Source organism: Syngnathus scovelli, chromosome 1 (genome assembly GCF_024217435.2).
Source record: "Syngnathus scovelli strain Florida chromosome 1, RoL_Ssco_1.2, whole genome shotgun sequence".
Lineage (NCBI taxonomy): Eukaryota > Metazoa > Chordata > Actinopteri > Syngnathiformes > Syngnathidae > Syngnathus > Syngnathus scovelli.
The window spans coordinates 9,158,621-9,174,790 of NC_090847.1; the positions used below are offsets into that span (position 1 = coordinate 9,158,621).

The following is a 16,170-nucleotide window of genomic DNA, read 5'->3' on the forward strand; positions in this document are numbered from 1 at the left end:
TCGAAATACTAGAAGAAAAAAAGGAAGAGTAAATATTTTTGCCCTGGAACTCTAATGATATGACCTGTGATGACATTTTGCTTTTTCGTCTTCTGCTCTTTCACTTATTTCGTGATTTTTTTTTTTTTCTTCCTCCTGCAGATCTGGTTTGCATTTGTCAATGGCTTCTCGGGTCAGATTCTGTTTGAACGCTGGTGTATCGGCTTGTACAACGTGGTGAGTGTTGATAAATGTTTTAGTCTACAGAGCTTAACACTGCCAAAAGAGCTGCAGTTGAAAGCATCTCTTCTTCGTGGGGTTATGTCACTAGCATCCTGAAAATTCTCCAGTGTATTAGTGACTCTTTGTCAAAGCCCAACTTTCCCCCGTGGCCTAAAGTATGCACTGAATGCAAAAGAACAACAGTTTGGCTTGCCCCTCGGAAGTGTTGTTAGCCTGCGCAGCTATGCTTGCGTGATATTAAAAAGCAAAGGAAGGGGAATCCCGCAGGGCTCTGTAGTGGGGCCACTCCTAATGAAGTCATATTTCATATCTGTCACGACTTTGCTGAAGTAAAAATGTCCATCTGAAGTAGATCTTCTTGCAGCCCTGCCCCTCACGTTCATTTCCCAATAACCCACCTCCTTGGTCAGACTGGTGGGTGCAGCACAAATTCCTGTGGATCCGTGGGAGTCTGTCAGAGGCACTGGTCTGAATCCACCCCTCAATGGCGAGATACCCCACCCCCCGAATAAGAAAGGAGCGCGGTGGAGCATGTCGCGCAGACCGCTGCCTCTGCAGACTCCCATTCCTGATGGGCCCAATGGGAAGTCACACTAAGTGACCCACTCAAGCCGCCACCTCTAAACTCTTTCTCCACATCATCTAAGCATTACAACATTGCTAAATCATTGCACTTTTAGCCAGGCTGAAATACCTGCTAGTTCGAGGGATGACTTTTGCATCCGAGCAGATGTGAAGCATCCAAAGTGGGGAAACCTGAGAGGTTCTACAGCAATGTCACTTATCCTCAGTGGTTCAAAACAAATGTAATGGGCCAGAAAGAGGAAGGAATGAAGACAATTCCACTAGAAATCTCAATAGGAATTTACTTTACGCTATGAAGATGCAGTAGTAGCAACGAGAAAGGTTTGAATATCATCCTTGTCCAAAAGGATGCAATCTTAAAGATTGTTACTTTATTCTTTTTATCCAAAACGAAGAATAAAACTGAAATGAAAATGATGCAAAAAACAAGATTGTTACTTTATTCTTTTTATCTAAAACGAAGAATAAAACTGAAATGAAAATGATGCAAAAACACACACTTAGAGGTACCTATTTTCCATTGAATAATGAATACATTAAAAGATGTTTCTGAAAGAACAACTTCAGCTTGATGATGGCTGGGTCACATTGGAGACAATGCTCAAATTTAACAGACTAAAATCGCTCACCTCTATATAGTGTATATATATATAGTATATATATATATAGATAGATAGATAGATAGATAGATAGATAGATAGATAGATAGATAGATAGATAGATAGATAGATAGATAGATAGATAGATAGATAGATAGATAGATAGATAGATAGATAGATAGATAGATAGATAGATAGATAGATAGATAGATAGATAGATAGATAGATAGATAGATAGATATGCGTAATAGGTTTGTGTCTGCCGCAGTCCTGATATTTAGTTTTTCTTTGCCTGTCCACGTGTTTTAATTTGTTGTCCAGATCTTCACTGCCCTGCCTCCGCTCACTCTGGGAATATTTGAGCGCTCCTGTCGGAAAGAAAACATGCTGAAGTACCCAGAGCTGTACAAAACCTCCCAGAATGCCATGGGATTCAACACCAAGGTAAACTACTTTTGCACAAGTACAACTTAATGTTTCACAAGCTGCAGGTTTGCCCTGGGCTGGTGTCCTGTCCTGTATGGTTAGCCAGGCGGGGTAGCGTTAGGGGGGGATCGGGACAGGCTGGGGGCCCTCTTGTTAAGATAGCAATAAAGACGTCTCCTCTTTTAGCCACAGTGGGCTCCTGTAAGCTCCTCACAGGCGTGGTGACCTGGTTAGTGTGGCGTGGAGGTGAAATAAAGACCGATTGGCCATGGGGGTCACGGGCGGGCAAGGTCGGTCGGGTGGTTGGGCCGGGGGGGGTGCAGAAAGAACCAGACGTATTTAAAGGATGTAGCATGATGCCGTTTGCCATGGAGAATTGTGCAATTTGTTGAAGCATGCAACCATTTGTTCAGGTTTGCACTCAGTTCTACAATCAATTGGTCAAAACTTATGCAGGAAGCGGAACATGATTTGTGTATTGTAGTTCTCTCACAAAACATTTGGAGTATCAGGCTTTCGGATGAAATTTCAGAATAAACTTAAAATGTACTATAAACTTAACGGGTAAACTCAATTAATTAATTCATTTAATTCATTTAGACTTTTTGTTTTGTTGACCTATTGATGATTGAGATCTAACCTGAAGGGCAACAACAAATGCCTCTTGCATGAGGTCACAATGCATCTGCTATATTAGGTTACTAAGCAATGGCATACTATTCCTTAGTATGTCTAAGCCAGTGAAATTTCTCTAGTCACTGCAGATCAAAACAGTTGGTCTATGTTTTGGGACAATCTAGAAAAGTATGTCATAATCATTGTCAGTTTCATTTGACTAACATGGATTTAACATTTTTGGGAGAAATCATACGTCCTTGGTTACAAATGGAACAGTACTGACCCGTTTAAAAGTCCAGGAAATCGTCAGGCACATTTGCAATTTTATTTGTGTTCAAACAGTCACTCCTGTGTAAGACCACAACTGTAGTTAATTTTTTTAACTTAGCACGAATGGTGCAACGATAGTTCCGCAAGTGATCAATTATCAAATTAATAGAATCAGATAAATACTTTTAATGATTGATTAATCATGTAGAGACCGTCTTTGGTTTGAATTCCCCTTAATTCTCAGCATTTCAACCTTTAAGCACTACATATTGTCCAATTTCTGTAGTCCTCAATGAAAGCAGACTGGTTATATTTGTAAGCATCTGCTTTTACTTTGGAAATCCCAGTTGAACACTGTTTGGTGAGTGTCAGTTTGAAATAAAGTTTTCTACTATGATTTTTTTTCTTGAGTCCAAAAAAATGTCCTTTATAGATTGTGATTCAAAGCTGTTTGTCTTGGGGTGAGAGGAGGAAGTGAGCCAGGGTGGCAGAATGTGAAGGTGTCACCTTTTAACAACATATTCCTTACACTTAAGTCATCCACATAAACCTCTCTTTATGTGGCCAGGGTGTTTACAGCGCTGTGCCAGTTTGCCCCTCCCTTCCCACCTCGCCTGTTCAACAGTCCACTCAATATTTGACTCAATATTAATTACCGGACTCTTTGAGTATTTTTTGTGTGTGTCAGCAATTAGGAGAGGTACAAAGAAAACATCTATGTAACACAGATCCTACTGTGATAAACAAATATGGGCATTCAATAATTTCATTAGCAGTCATCCTTTGCGGAGGGGCCTTGTGAGTAGGATTAGCATAATTGTGCTTGCTTGTAGGATGAAGGCTAATTTGGGCAGCATCTAACCAGCAAGAAGGGGTGTATTGCCTTCCGTGGACACAGTGAGAGAGTGAGGTAATCCTCGCTGGGGTGGGAGGTTGGAGGGTGTGTCTGTGAGCGCAATTGGACTTTGGTAAACTATAGGATAGGAAAGGTGAGAGGTCGGGCCACTGAGGCCAACATGCAGAAGGAACGGCCTACGATTCAGCCCAGTTCTATTTAAAGTGCTGCCATTCAAACCTGTAAAAATCCACCAAAGGTTGACAACTTTTCCCGCGTGAAGCTTTACGGACAAATTTGCTGAATCAGTCAAAAACTGTGTTTAAAATCCACTCACTGAAAAGAGGCCAGTACAATTTATTTTTGAAGTATCGGTGTTAATGTCTTTGTAACAACAACACGGACATCCAAAGGCGGGCGTAGAATATATTTCACAGTAATTTCGCGCTACATCGCCCATTTGTGTTTTACTTGGCACCGGCTGTGTGGAATGTATATACGGAGCAAGTTGGTTTTAGGCTCGATGTGGAAGACTCATCCTTTGTCTGCATATACCTTGAACGGGCCGGTGTGCGTGCGTGTGTGTTCAAGAGCGAAATCTGCTTACTTAAGGCTTAAGCTTACTTGACACCCAAAAATGCAAAGTCTTAATGAAATTAAGTTAAACTTATATCAGTCATTGAATCAGTCAGTAACAACTTGGAGCTAGGACACCTCACTGTGAATTGGCTTCACACTAAGTGCGAAGAAGTTACCACACATACACAAATCTAAGATTTCAGAAGTGTTTATCAAACTTGCAGTCCTTAAAAAAAAAGTGTTATGTAAAAAATAGTTGGTTTAAAGACTAGAGCCTACTCCTTTGCATGCCACTTTTTCCTTCCAGAGTACATATGAGACTGCTTTCACTTCTCCGCCCCCCACCCAGTCGCACCCACAGAGGATATACAACGTGTCTGTCAGCGGGGTGGCTATTGATAGTGGGGGCCCCGACAAAACCGCCACTTAGCCTAGCGCTGGGCTAGCACAAAGGGTCCAGGTCAGAGGTTGCCTGGTAGGCAGGAGTTCCCCGCACTCTTTTGTATCCCACCCTCTCTCTTTCATTCTTGTTGGAATTTTCGACCATCTCCAACCCCCCTCTTTTTTCTTTTTTTTCATTTGCAGGTTTTCTGGGCTCATTGTCTGAACGGCCTCTTCCATTCCGTCATTCTCTTCTGGTTCCCTCTCAAAGCCTTCCAGCACGGTGAGCAGCTCCCGGAGATTCACGATGAAGAGCGAGTACAGTCAGCGTCGCATACTTTGTCTTAATTAGCGCTTTCTGCATGCGTCCGTTGGCCAATTGCTAACATGTGTGTGCTGTCCTCCAGTCACAACGGGACACGTAGTCCATATCGTTTTAGCACCACTTCTTCATTCCAATGCATTTCAATGAGGCTTTAGGGGATTGTTTTAGAGTCAAACGCAGTGGAATGCTCCAAAAGTAATACAATGTAGAGTTCAAACTCAGTTTTCTGCAAAATGTGCTTCAAAAGTCAAATGTCAGCAAATGTTGCCCAACTTCACGTTAAATGCAGATATTAATGTAAATAGACAAACGCCTAAATCACACTGGACAGTGTAAAAAGTGAATATCGGGCAGTTTCAAATTGACAATTTAGTTTTCCCACATTCCATGAACACACATGAAGACTCTCCTGTCTATTGATGTGAATGTCAGTCAGAGCGCACTTCACGCTCAAACGAAGCTGGGATAGACTCCAACTCACCCTGCATACTGTGTTGACCGCCATATCACATGTTTTTAAGCAATCATGTTATTGTCCTGATATTTTTTACTTACTGTAATACCCTCACGTAAGAAAAGAGAGAATCACCAATGCATTTTTCAGCCATTACTTGAAAGCCAGGGGAACAGTAAAACTCAAAAGACAATAAACGCATTGTTGCAACAGCTGCTGTTGGCCACAGCTCACACACAGACACTCGCTGGTGAGTCAACAAGTCACTGTGTGTTTTTTAAAGAGCCTGAGTGTGTGGCAGTACTGAAAAGACATATACAAGTTTTTTTTTCTTCATTATTATGTGTATTGTGTATTTTCACCTATCGCAGGTGGGTCTGGAAGGTATTCCCATGTCAAACGGGAAAACATGTAAAAGCCAGGTGACCATTAACGTAGGCATCGAAAAAAGTGGTCTGCTTGTAAAAATGTAAAGCCAGTTGACCATTTATGTTATTGTACATGTATGACGGACTTCATTCACCATGTTGTCTAACCGCTTATCTGAAACTCCTTTCAATCCCCTCCCAGACACTGTGTTTGGCAATGGAAGAACTCCTGACTATCTCCTTTTAGGAAACATGGTTTACACAGTAAGTAAGCAACAATCAAGCAGACACAAACATTTGACGTATCCACAAGGACATTTTGATTGTCAAAGCATGTGCATTCATGGTGTTGTCATATCTGTGTCCCCGCAGTTTGTGGTCATCACAGTTTGCCTTAAAGCAGGCCTGGAAACCTCATCCTGGACCATGGTATGGTAGATATGAGTAGTATGAAACTCTCTTCTGTAGTACTCACAGACAATTTTACCAACTTGTTCAACTGATATTCATGAATTAGAGATGTCACAAACACAGTAAAATCACAAATTGTCTGTTTGCACTCTCCGACTTTACTTGCAAAATATTCTTGCTTTTTCTCGTAAAATCAAGACTTTCTTTTCACCCCGTCATGATACTGTTACTTTGTCACAGATATTTAGAGTCCTATTGGAAAGGTTTCTTGTAAAACTACATGTTACACAAAGCTGAAGCATTTTCATAAGATTCATAATCATTCAAGTTTATATTTGTTAAAAAAAATTCTCATATACTAATTTAAAAATGAAAGGCAACTTTTCTTCCCAATTCTACATATATTACCATAGAATTCCAACTTTGTTCACCTAGAATGTCTCATTTGTATTGTTCAATTACAAGATTTATGTAGTAATAGGAGTAAAAAACAATCTTGTAGAATGCCAACTTGACAACATTTGCAAAATGTGTGCTTTTTTTCCCTCATAAGGCAATTTTATTTACATAAAATTCCATTATTCTCGTACATTTACACCTTTGTGCTTGTAATACGGCAACTTTATGCTATAGCCCTCCTAGGATTACATTATTCTCATAAAATATTATTTTTTGCATGTAGTACTTTATTCGTTCACATCACTTTTTTCCTCTAAAATTAGAACTGAATTACATTTGTTGTCTTTTTTCCTCTGCATTCTAATACGCAATAATTAGTGTGTATATTTTTCTCTCAGCATTCCAGTAGTATAAAGAGCATTACTAATTTAGCCACCGCAACATATTGAAATTTAATTCAATGCTGTACTTTGGTGATTGCAGTTCAGTCACATTGCCATCTGGGGCAGCATTTGCCTGTGGGTGGTGTTCTTCGTCATCTACTCGTCCCTGTGGCCCCTCATCCCTCTGGCCCCAGACATGTCAGGCGAGGTAAGCGTACGCACCCACACACCTGCGTTACCTCACAATCGACTGTGCTCGCGAGCGCACCTTTGTAAGAAGAACCAGAGGCCGGGAACATGTCAGAATCCGGCTTGTGTTGCATAATGACTTAATTGGGCCAATTAGGCGGCTGTTTGTGTTACGCCGGCCTCCCTCGTCGCTGAGTATCCGCAGGTGACGTGACAGAGAGGCAGTCTGGTAGCAAAACAAATCGTAGCGAGGTGAGGCGAGTAGCGCTTGTGTCGCAGGAAACAGACGACCGTGAAACTGTTTGCTTTGTTATTTTTTTTTGGAAACCGTTTTCTTTCCGTGGCCTTTGCGTCTTCTGTCTGCGGACCGTGTCGACAAGTGATGTTTTCCAGCACATTCTGACTTCTCATCATCATAAAGTACCAAAATCCCGGCAGGAAGTTGCTCTACATGCACACATTTCTTTGGCGTGGGTTGTTTATGACAGGTGGTGCGTTCAATAAATTTAATATTTTTTTCCTTGCATGTTTATATTTGACTTATGCCAAGAAAGGTAAAAAACACTTGAGAACATTCCCTGGTAGATGCTGCTGCGTTGGTTAGCTTGGAGTGGACCCATGTTCAGAAGTTAGCTCTCTTTCCTGTCAGTGTCTAATGATTGCATTTCCCGAGAGACTTTCAGTCTCGTGTTGAGTCTGACAATCTTGAGCACATGAGACACAATAGCCGCACACGCACACACTAGCATGTAGTTGTGTGTGTCCGTGGTGAGTTGACTCTATTTCTCCTTGCTCAATGCTTTCATCTGTGCCCTGCAGCACTCCACTGAGTACCCTAATGTTGTCCTGGGACAAGCTGGTAACCTTACACAACAGATGATTCCTACTCCCTCCTTTCCTTTATGCGCCCCAACTCAGGGATGCCAGTGCATCATCAAGCAAGCGCACATATTTCTTTCTTTGTATGAAATCCGAAACTGCATCACAGACAAGAACATCCTTAAGACCTGAAGCAGAAGCACACCATTTTTCACAAAGACCCTTGATGTCAAGTTCAATTCTGCCTTCACCTCTCTCTGCTCTTCCTGGACTACTTGCTGCGTCCGCATGTTTTTCCCCTTTTTGTCTAGCACTGCCATGGGTGAAAACAGCCCCCGGGCACCAGAACTCTCCTTTTTCATTTGCCATGTGCTGTGATGGTAACACATTCATCAATGTCAGTCGTAATATATTTGCTCTTGACAGGACAGGTGCAGAATCCATCCATCACAATAACACACACACACACACACACACACACAGACGCACGCACACACACACACACGCACACACACACACACACACACACACACATTCTTCAAATGTCACACATTGATAAAAAACGATACACTTGAGAATATAATTTGTGTAGAAACTGTATGCGAATGCTGAAATTTGATGCTCAATTGATTTACTGTGAAGTAAATTGAATTATGAAATGTAGAAAGTGGGACATAAAGTGATTTGAAGCCGTCAAATGTTGGAGGAGGTGGTATACAGTACTGTATATGTAAAATATGTCTTGCGTTGGAGATTTTATGCAAAAACTGGAACATTGGAGAGAATCATGGATAGTGCTGGTCATGTCCTGAATTAGCTGGTCAGATTGAAGTTGGTTTTAATTTGATAAATGTTACTGGGCATTATGGATATTTAAAATATCTCTTAATTTGTTACAAAAATGTGGAATGGTAGGAATTGTGGGAATTTATGGCAAATAATAGCCTAAATGTTCTATTTGGATGATTATGTTTGTAGCATGCAGTGGTGCTGATGTCTGATCAGTGCATGTTACTTTCTCGCTATAAATCCAATCAAACTTTACGAGATAATCACTTTTTGTCAAAATTCCAAAAGTGAATTGCAATTGAAATGCTCTCAAGGGCCTTGTTGTTGCGAGTATGTTTTTGAGGGGTGTGATACAAACACATTTCCTGTTCTAGTATTGACTGCTGTCCAAGACTTAGTCTCTCTATGTGATGCTTTTCCACATTTGTGCTTCAGTGGCGGCTGCATCGTTACAGATTCCGCTCAGCCGCTCGACTGCACATTGAATAACAGACTGCAATGTACAGTTTGAGGGACAAAACCAGCCTCGGTCTTGTCCAAACATTGCAAATCACATTGCTGACTTTCACGTGTTGAAGGTTTGTGTGTGCACATGTGCGTGCGTGTGTATGTGTGTGTGTGTGTGGGTGTGTTGGTTAAAACATGCAGAGAGGATGGACGAGTTGAGCAAGAAGGTCTCTGTTTGCTTTCCCTGCTGGAGCGCTTTTGTGGCATTATCGGCAGATTTGTCTGCGCTGATGTTGTTTTAGGGGCTGGCCCGTGTTGAAGAGGCTGTCAGTGCCGTATTAAATAAGGAGCAGGAACTTTGTTTTGACTCTTTTTGTCATGTCACTATTATTTGCTGTCCATACGTCATCGCAGGCGTTGAGTTGAATGGTGCGGAAGCCATTGAACTCTGCTTGAAGCCATTATGAGTGCTAAAGTCCCCAACGTTAGACAGAGCACCATTAGAGAGAAAAAAAATTAAGAACACATTTAAAAATTAAAGAACTTTCCTAATGCCACATCTGCTGTACTTGCTTGCATTTTCTTTGAGCACTTCAGCTTCTTGCCACGTTTTACGTTTGTACAAAACACATGATGATGAAAATTGACCGATACTACACACTACACTTACCTCTTCACCAGCTTGACATATGCCATCAGGGTAGCAGCCCTGCCATCTTTCCGTCTGGCGAGCAGCAAATTACCAGCTGAGCCAGCACGCTCCGGTGTAGAAACCACTGCCCTGGATAAGGAGAAGTAATGAATGGTTTAATCAAGTTTTGTTGTCCTTTTGATGACTACTTCTATTCTCATGAAAGAGTCTTACTTCTTTTAACCCAATTGATTTTCAACCAGTTGAGCACTCCTTTTCCAAATTCTCCTTAGATGTGAACATGAATGTGGTGGTTAATTGTCTGGTGACCAGTCCAGGGCCCGCCTCAGCTCTCAACCAAAGCAACAGGATGCATACTGTAGAAAGACTCTGCGTCCGAGTCCTTCGCCTTGTTCCCTGCCTGACATACTGTATGCAACCACTGATGAGAATGAATAGTGTATAGAATGGATGAATGGAAGAAGTGAACGGTGTTCATGCATTTGTCTGTGCAAAGTTCAAATTGGACCCTTAGGTGGCATCAAGTCTTAATTTTCCTTCTGATCATAAACATTTTCAGTGCTCCCAATTTTTTGGCAACAGCTTGGGCAAGAATGTTTTCTCCAAACAGTCCTGACCAGTCAGTTTGTTTATTAGTTTGTCCTGAAAGTACAGCCGAGCTTCTGTCCCACAGGACCCCTTTCGAGGGCCACTCCTGTTATGAGGCATCACTCAGGCTTGCTGAATACCAATGTTTCTTGTTGCTTTGTTTGCATTCTTTTAAGATTCATTTCAGTAAACTTGTCATGTGGTGTCTATTCATTCCCTCGGACTCTAACCTATAAAATATGGTACTGTGTATATTACCATAATATCAACATATAATAAAAAAATATATATATTTTGAGAACTATCATTAATCATTAAAAGTGTAGTCATTGTTAATTAAAAGAAAACATCAAATAAAAAGGCAGACAATGTGCTCATGGGAAACATGAAAACTTTAGGTGACCCCAAACTTTTAAACGGCTGTATATACAGTACACAAATAAATGAGAACAACCCTAACACCCCCCCCCCCCACACACACACACACACACACACAAAAAATAGACTAAAAATGAACCTTCAACCCACTTTGGCCTCCGCCCCTTAGCTTGGTATTACCTGATTTAATCTAATGTATTTATTTTTCAAGCTTTTCATAGTCTAACTTGAAACACTAAGTATCAACTCCTGATTTAATCTAATGTATTTATTTTTCAAGCTTTTCATAGTCTAACTTGAAACACTAAGTATCAACTCCTGATTTATTTTTCAAAAGACTCACCGGACAGCTTAAACGCCATCATTAAAGTTTGACAAAGACTGGATGAATGTGAAAATAATTAAAGTAACTCACAAGAAAAACAGGCAAAATTTCCACCAGTTTGTCTGTAATTTTGCCACCTAATTTGGGTCCCCTCGCCTTTTTACATGGTCGTGTGGCCGAGCAGCACTGAAAAGCTCCATTCATCTGTATATGTCACAAGCGGGGGACATTTTTTTGATTTCCTGTCATTTGGGGCTTCCTCCAGGCGCCGTGTTTTGTCACGCATCAATGTCAATTTGCAGCTAATGGTCGGCAGATTAGCTCATTTGAGCCAAACGCGCCGCTTTGATAATTTTGACACTGATGGTAATGTCTGTGTGTGCGTGGGGTTGCGTGCACGCGCGTGTGTTTGTGTGTATGCATCCTGGGGGCCCTCGTGTGTCTCACGTTACAGGAAGCACACAGTTAAGGGACGCCCAGCAGTTTGAACAAGTGGCACATCACAATGCGAGGAGCGCAGAGTTGCGCACTTTGACACGCAATGACAGAACGTTTCGATGCAAGCGGCCCAAAGTAAACACTGTGTTGCACAGAAAGCTGGAAGATACATGACTCCCATTTCATTGCCCGTCAAGCCCCCTCCTCCAAAGAAACCCCACAAAACCTCTTGAATCTCCTCAATCACTTATGGATTTTAAGTGAAAATACCACAGAAGCTCTGTCTTGAAATGTTGGATTATTTCCCGGCATGATAAGCGAGGAAAGATAGTGTCCACCTTTGTAGATTAGTGACTTCACGCTGACTTAATAGGTGTGCTTCAGAAATAAAACATTAGCAACAGGTTGTTTTAATTGGGCAACACTTGCTAGTCTGTTACTTTGCAGCTATACCAGCTATGGGCAAACTACGGCCCGCGGGCCACATCCGGCCCACGGGACCATTTAATCCGGCCCGCCAACCCTAAATAAATTGTATTATTAAACTTTTTTTTTCTCTCGGTCATTTTGCCTGCAATGACTGCGTTTCCCCAGTAGATGGGGAACCACTCGCCTGCGCATTTACTACAGTCAGAAAGCTCGGTGCACACTCACAAGTGCGTGTACGTACTCAGTAGTACGGAAATGGCGCACTCGCGCTCTATTTGTAGCAGTGCCGAATTTAGAGCGTGGGCTGTGACGACAGCATTCTTGTAATTTGCGCGCCGAGTTTTCGGATACAGTTTTACGCTAAAGCCACCCACAAACCTTCCCTTGGAATCCTTCCATTAAAATGAGTCGCCCAAGGAAAAGCAAGGTGGACACTGAGTGCCGAGTGTTTAAAAAGAGTGGCCAATTTGGCTCGACGTACGCGACGTGACGTTCAGCCACATGAACATCAACATCAAATGAACACTGAAAATGAAGGGGAGGCTTTCAAGTTTGTTGTAAAAAAAAATGCATTTTGAATATGATCTGTACAAATAGCAGGGATTGAAACTAGCGACCATTCTCATTTTCAAACAATGCAGGATGCTCAAGGACATTGATGCACCACCTGTTTGTGACTAATCTTAACCTTTAAAGTTCTTAAGGCTTACTTTAAGGAAGTGTTTTCCGTTTCCTCACCTCTGTTACCAGGTGTTTGTGAGTTAAAACTCTGCTCTGATTTTCAGATACCCCTCACCGTGTTGCCGTTTTGATTACTTTATTTGGATGTATGCTTTCACCGATTCTTCAAGATGATGTATTTGGTCAGAATGTTTGCCGTTTGATGTGACCTCATAAGATAAACATCTTTCATTAATCTGACCTGCAGGCACTGAAGTGATGGAGACTGTTATTCATAATAACAGTGTCGTATTTTATGAGAATCACTGATAGCAGTTTTTTAGGGATTTTTTTTTTTTAATGCTGTTAATAAATGCATTTGTTTTCAAAAAACCTTTTTTGAATATCCATGCTTTACTACCTACTAAAGGCCAAAACCTTTTATTCAATGACCTTTACAGGTCATTTATATTACTTCACACAAACACTACATCCATCTGCTCCTGGTTCGGCCCCCCGGTCAAAATTTAGAACCCAATTCGGCCCGCAAGTCAAAAAGTTTGCCCACCCCTGAGCTATACTCTCTGACCTAAAATATGGAAGACAATCTTAAATAAACTTTTTAGTTGCTTGTAGTACGTACACTTGCATAATTGTAAATAGAGTGATACGACATGCTGTTTTCAAACTGCCGCCACATTGCCATCCTGCTCTAGTCTACTGTAAAATCTGTATACCTACGGTGTACAGCATATCTATGACATATCTGTGTAACCAAGCTACTATAAAGTCTGTACATATATCTATAACTGTATATTTATATTTTAAAGTACAGATCATATTCATACAGATCATATGTCAATAATCTTATCAAAGGGCTGATGCGTCTACCTGTAAAAAAAGAGTAAATTCCATGGCTTGCTGGATGTGCTTGCACGGAGCGTATCATTAAAAAGCCTCTCGGGTTCAGGTGAAAGAGACACCTCAATCCCTCACAGGTACTTCCTCCACCTGGGAGGCCCGATGGGGCTCCGTGAGTCCAGACAAAAGCGCGGAATCATTTAGTCGCGCCGGATTAGGACACTTATTTGGCTCCAACTCCTCTCGGCGTTTCCACAACACGACTGTTTGTTTTGTCATGTATGCTCCTCATTATGAGCCACTGAAGGGGATGATGAGAGCTGGCTGTTATCAGGTGTTGCTTCCTTCTAAGAGCTCTTCTACTTATCTGATGGGCTGCTAAGATCTGTATTGTCTTAAACTCACCTGTGTTGTGTGCGTGTGTGTCTGTCAGGCGGAGATGATGTTCTCTTCAGGGGTCTTCTGGACAGGCCTGGTCTTCATCCCCATCACCTCACTGGTCTTCGACGTGGCCTACAAAGTGTGAGTCTCCCCCTCTGTCTCTCTCTCATCTCTACACTTAAGGAAATTCCTCCTGAATCTTCTCCTATCACCACTTTGATGTTTGGGCTTCCATGAAAAATCTGTTTTTTTTTTCTTCCCCAGTCAGCATCTGGGCTAAATTAAAATCTCATCATTGTGCATGTGTGTCAATGTTGTCTGGTTACAGGGTGAAAAAAGTGTTTTTCAAGACGCTGGTGGATGAAGTACAGGAGCTGGAGGCTTTATCCAAAGATCCCGGAGCTGTCGTGCACGGGAAAAGGTACGCCACAGCTCACCTTTACGTCTTTTCTACCCAGCAGAAAAAAGCATAAGACTAAACACAAAATCCACACAAAAACAGGTATTTTTTCGTTGAAAGCTTCCTCCTCGAGGAGACCCCAAGGAGGCATCATCTTAAGACAACGTGCCTTTTTGCTTACGATAAATAGCAGGTGGCAAAGGCCATCAGTTCAATTTCTAAAGCTTAGTCTTATCTTCCTTTATGTTGTCATGTTGTAACTAACGTGGCAGGTGACATGCGGGCAAACAAAAACTTGGCTTCACAGTAACTTGGCTACTGCAATATTTGGAACGATTAACTAATAGTAATACGCAGACCCAATGCAAGGTTTACTTCTAACCTATACTAGGACATGTTGGTTTTTGCACTCAGCACACCGTTTGCTGGCAATGCTGCTTAATCACTTTTAAAATAAATCTTTGGATTCAAGACGTTTACGTTCAGTTCAGTGTTTGAGCATCTATGCATGTGTTTACTTGAATATTGTAAACATTTACATATGCTCCAATTTTCTATAGTTTTTTTTAATTGAAATTCATAAAATTCAATATCTGATTTTAATATGAAATGAAAGCACAGCAAATAAACAAATCAAGTTACAAAAGAAATCATGGACTTGAACTATAAACCAAAATGTATTCTAAACTTTTGCCTCGTACACTTTAAAGATATTGACTAGAATTACTTGAAATGCTTGACCTTCAATTCAAAAATGGAAATGGAAAACATCTGTGTGTTAGAACTTTGATTTGTAGTATTGTAACAATAGATGTTCAATGCCATATTACTTGGATACCATAAAGCTAAAACAATATCAGCCAATTTCATGCAAAAATGCAATTCCATGTGGTTTGTAAGAAAGATCAACAATAAAAAATATTTTGAAAATATTCATAAAAAATATGGCATATGAATTAAAAATGAACAAAAAATCTTGAAATATAAAAAAATTATAAAAGATAATTGTGAAATTGAAATTAAAGCATTTAATGAGGACACCATGTATACGTTTTTTAAATAAGACTTGATCATAAGCACATGAAAATGATTTTCCATGAAAAAAGGAAACACCAAGGCTCAAGAATGACTGAGTTGTGCAAGCTGTCCCATTTCCAAAGCAATCAGTAGAATCCAGTAGAACTCTTCAAATTGCACTTAAATCCGTTGGGTTTGATTGCTCTTTAATCCACCTCTTTTGACTGTAATATCAGCAATCATGTCATTTGAAAATGCTGATTGTCATTATGTGAGCGCTGCGCCGTCATGATATAGTAATGGCAGTGTATTGGAGAGGGTTGGTGGTGCCAGCTGGGGTCTGGGGTGGGGGGCGGGTGCAGCTGTCTGGGCTACGAGGCCTGCAGCGGCCATTAGCATGAAGCAGATCCGTGTGAGATCTCCTGCCGGCTGAAAGTTATCCCTCGGCCTGGCCACTGTCCCAGACCCGCACACACACACATGCGGAAACATGTGTAACATTCACATAAAAAAAAGAAAAAGACAAAGTATGAAGGGGCCAAACATTTGTTAGCTTTACATGAATTCCTTCCCCGCTTTCCCGCTGCTTCACATATTTTGCACACTTTGTGTCTCGGCCACTTTGTCTCCCTACGTGGAGCCGGAGCCAGCAGGTAGAGGTGCTTGATGAATGCCTCGTTAAATCAGCCCGTGGCGCTCAGCATGAGCATAACACACTGGCTGACTGTGTGTGCTTGTGTGTGTCTGTGTGTGTCCGTGTGTCTCTCTCCGCTGTGTTTATGTGCAGTTTGACGGAAAGGGCCCAGCTCCTGAAAAACGTCTTCAAGAAGAGCACTGTGAGTCTGTACCGCTCCGAGTCCATGCAGCAGAACCTGCTACGTGAGTTACTCAACATCTTTGCCTTTCACTTGTGTCACTTTCTTTCTCATGGGAAAATGAAAG

At 41.4% G+C, this 16,170-nt stretch overlaps 1 protein-coding gene across 6 annotated transcripts in view; it reads left to right on the forward strand.

Moving 5' to 3' along the window:
• The window catches only part of atp8a1 (ATPase phospholipid transporting 8A1), a 90,101-nt gene that overhangs the window by 69,186 nt on the left and 4,745 nt on the right, over positions 1-16,170 (forward strand). For all 6 annotated transcript variants that reach the window (XR_007488314.2, XM_049753556.2, XM_049753562.2 and 3 more), the window contains 9 exons: positions 142-216; positions 1,728-1,850; positions 4,720-4,798; positions 5,865-5,926; positions 6,035-6,091; positions 6,956-7,063; positions 13,864-13,952; positions 14,140-14,232; positions 16,016-16,107. Coding sequence is in view for 5 of the 6 variants with exons in the window: in XM_049753556.2 (XP_049609513.1) it covers positions 142-216; positions 1,728-1,850; positions 4,720-4,798; positions 5,865-5,926; positions 6,035-6,091; positions 6,956-7,063; positions 13,864-13,952; positions 14,140-14,232; positions 16,016-16,107 (778 nt within the window). In the remaining variant the exon portion in view is untranslated. The remainder of the gene's footprint in view (positions 1-141; positions 217-1,727; positions 1,851-4,719; positions 4,799-5,864; positions 5,927-6,034; positions 6,092-6,955; positions 7,064-13,863; positions 13,953-14,139; positions 14,233-16,015; positions 16,108-16,170) is intronic.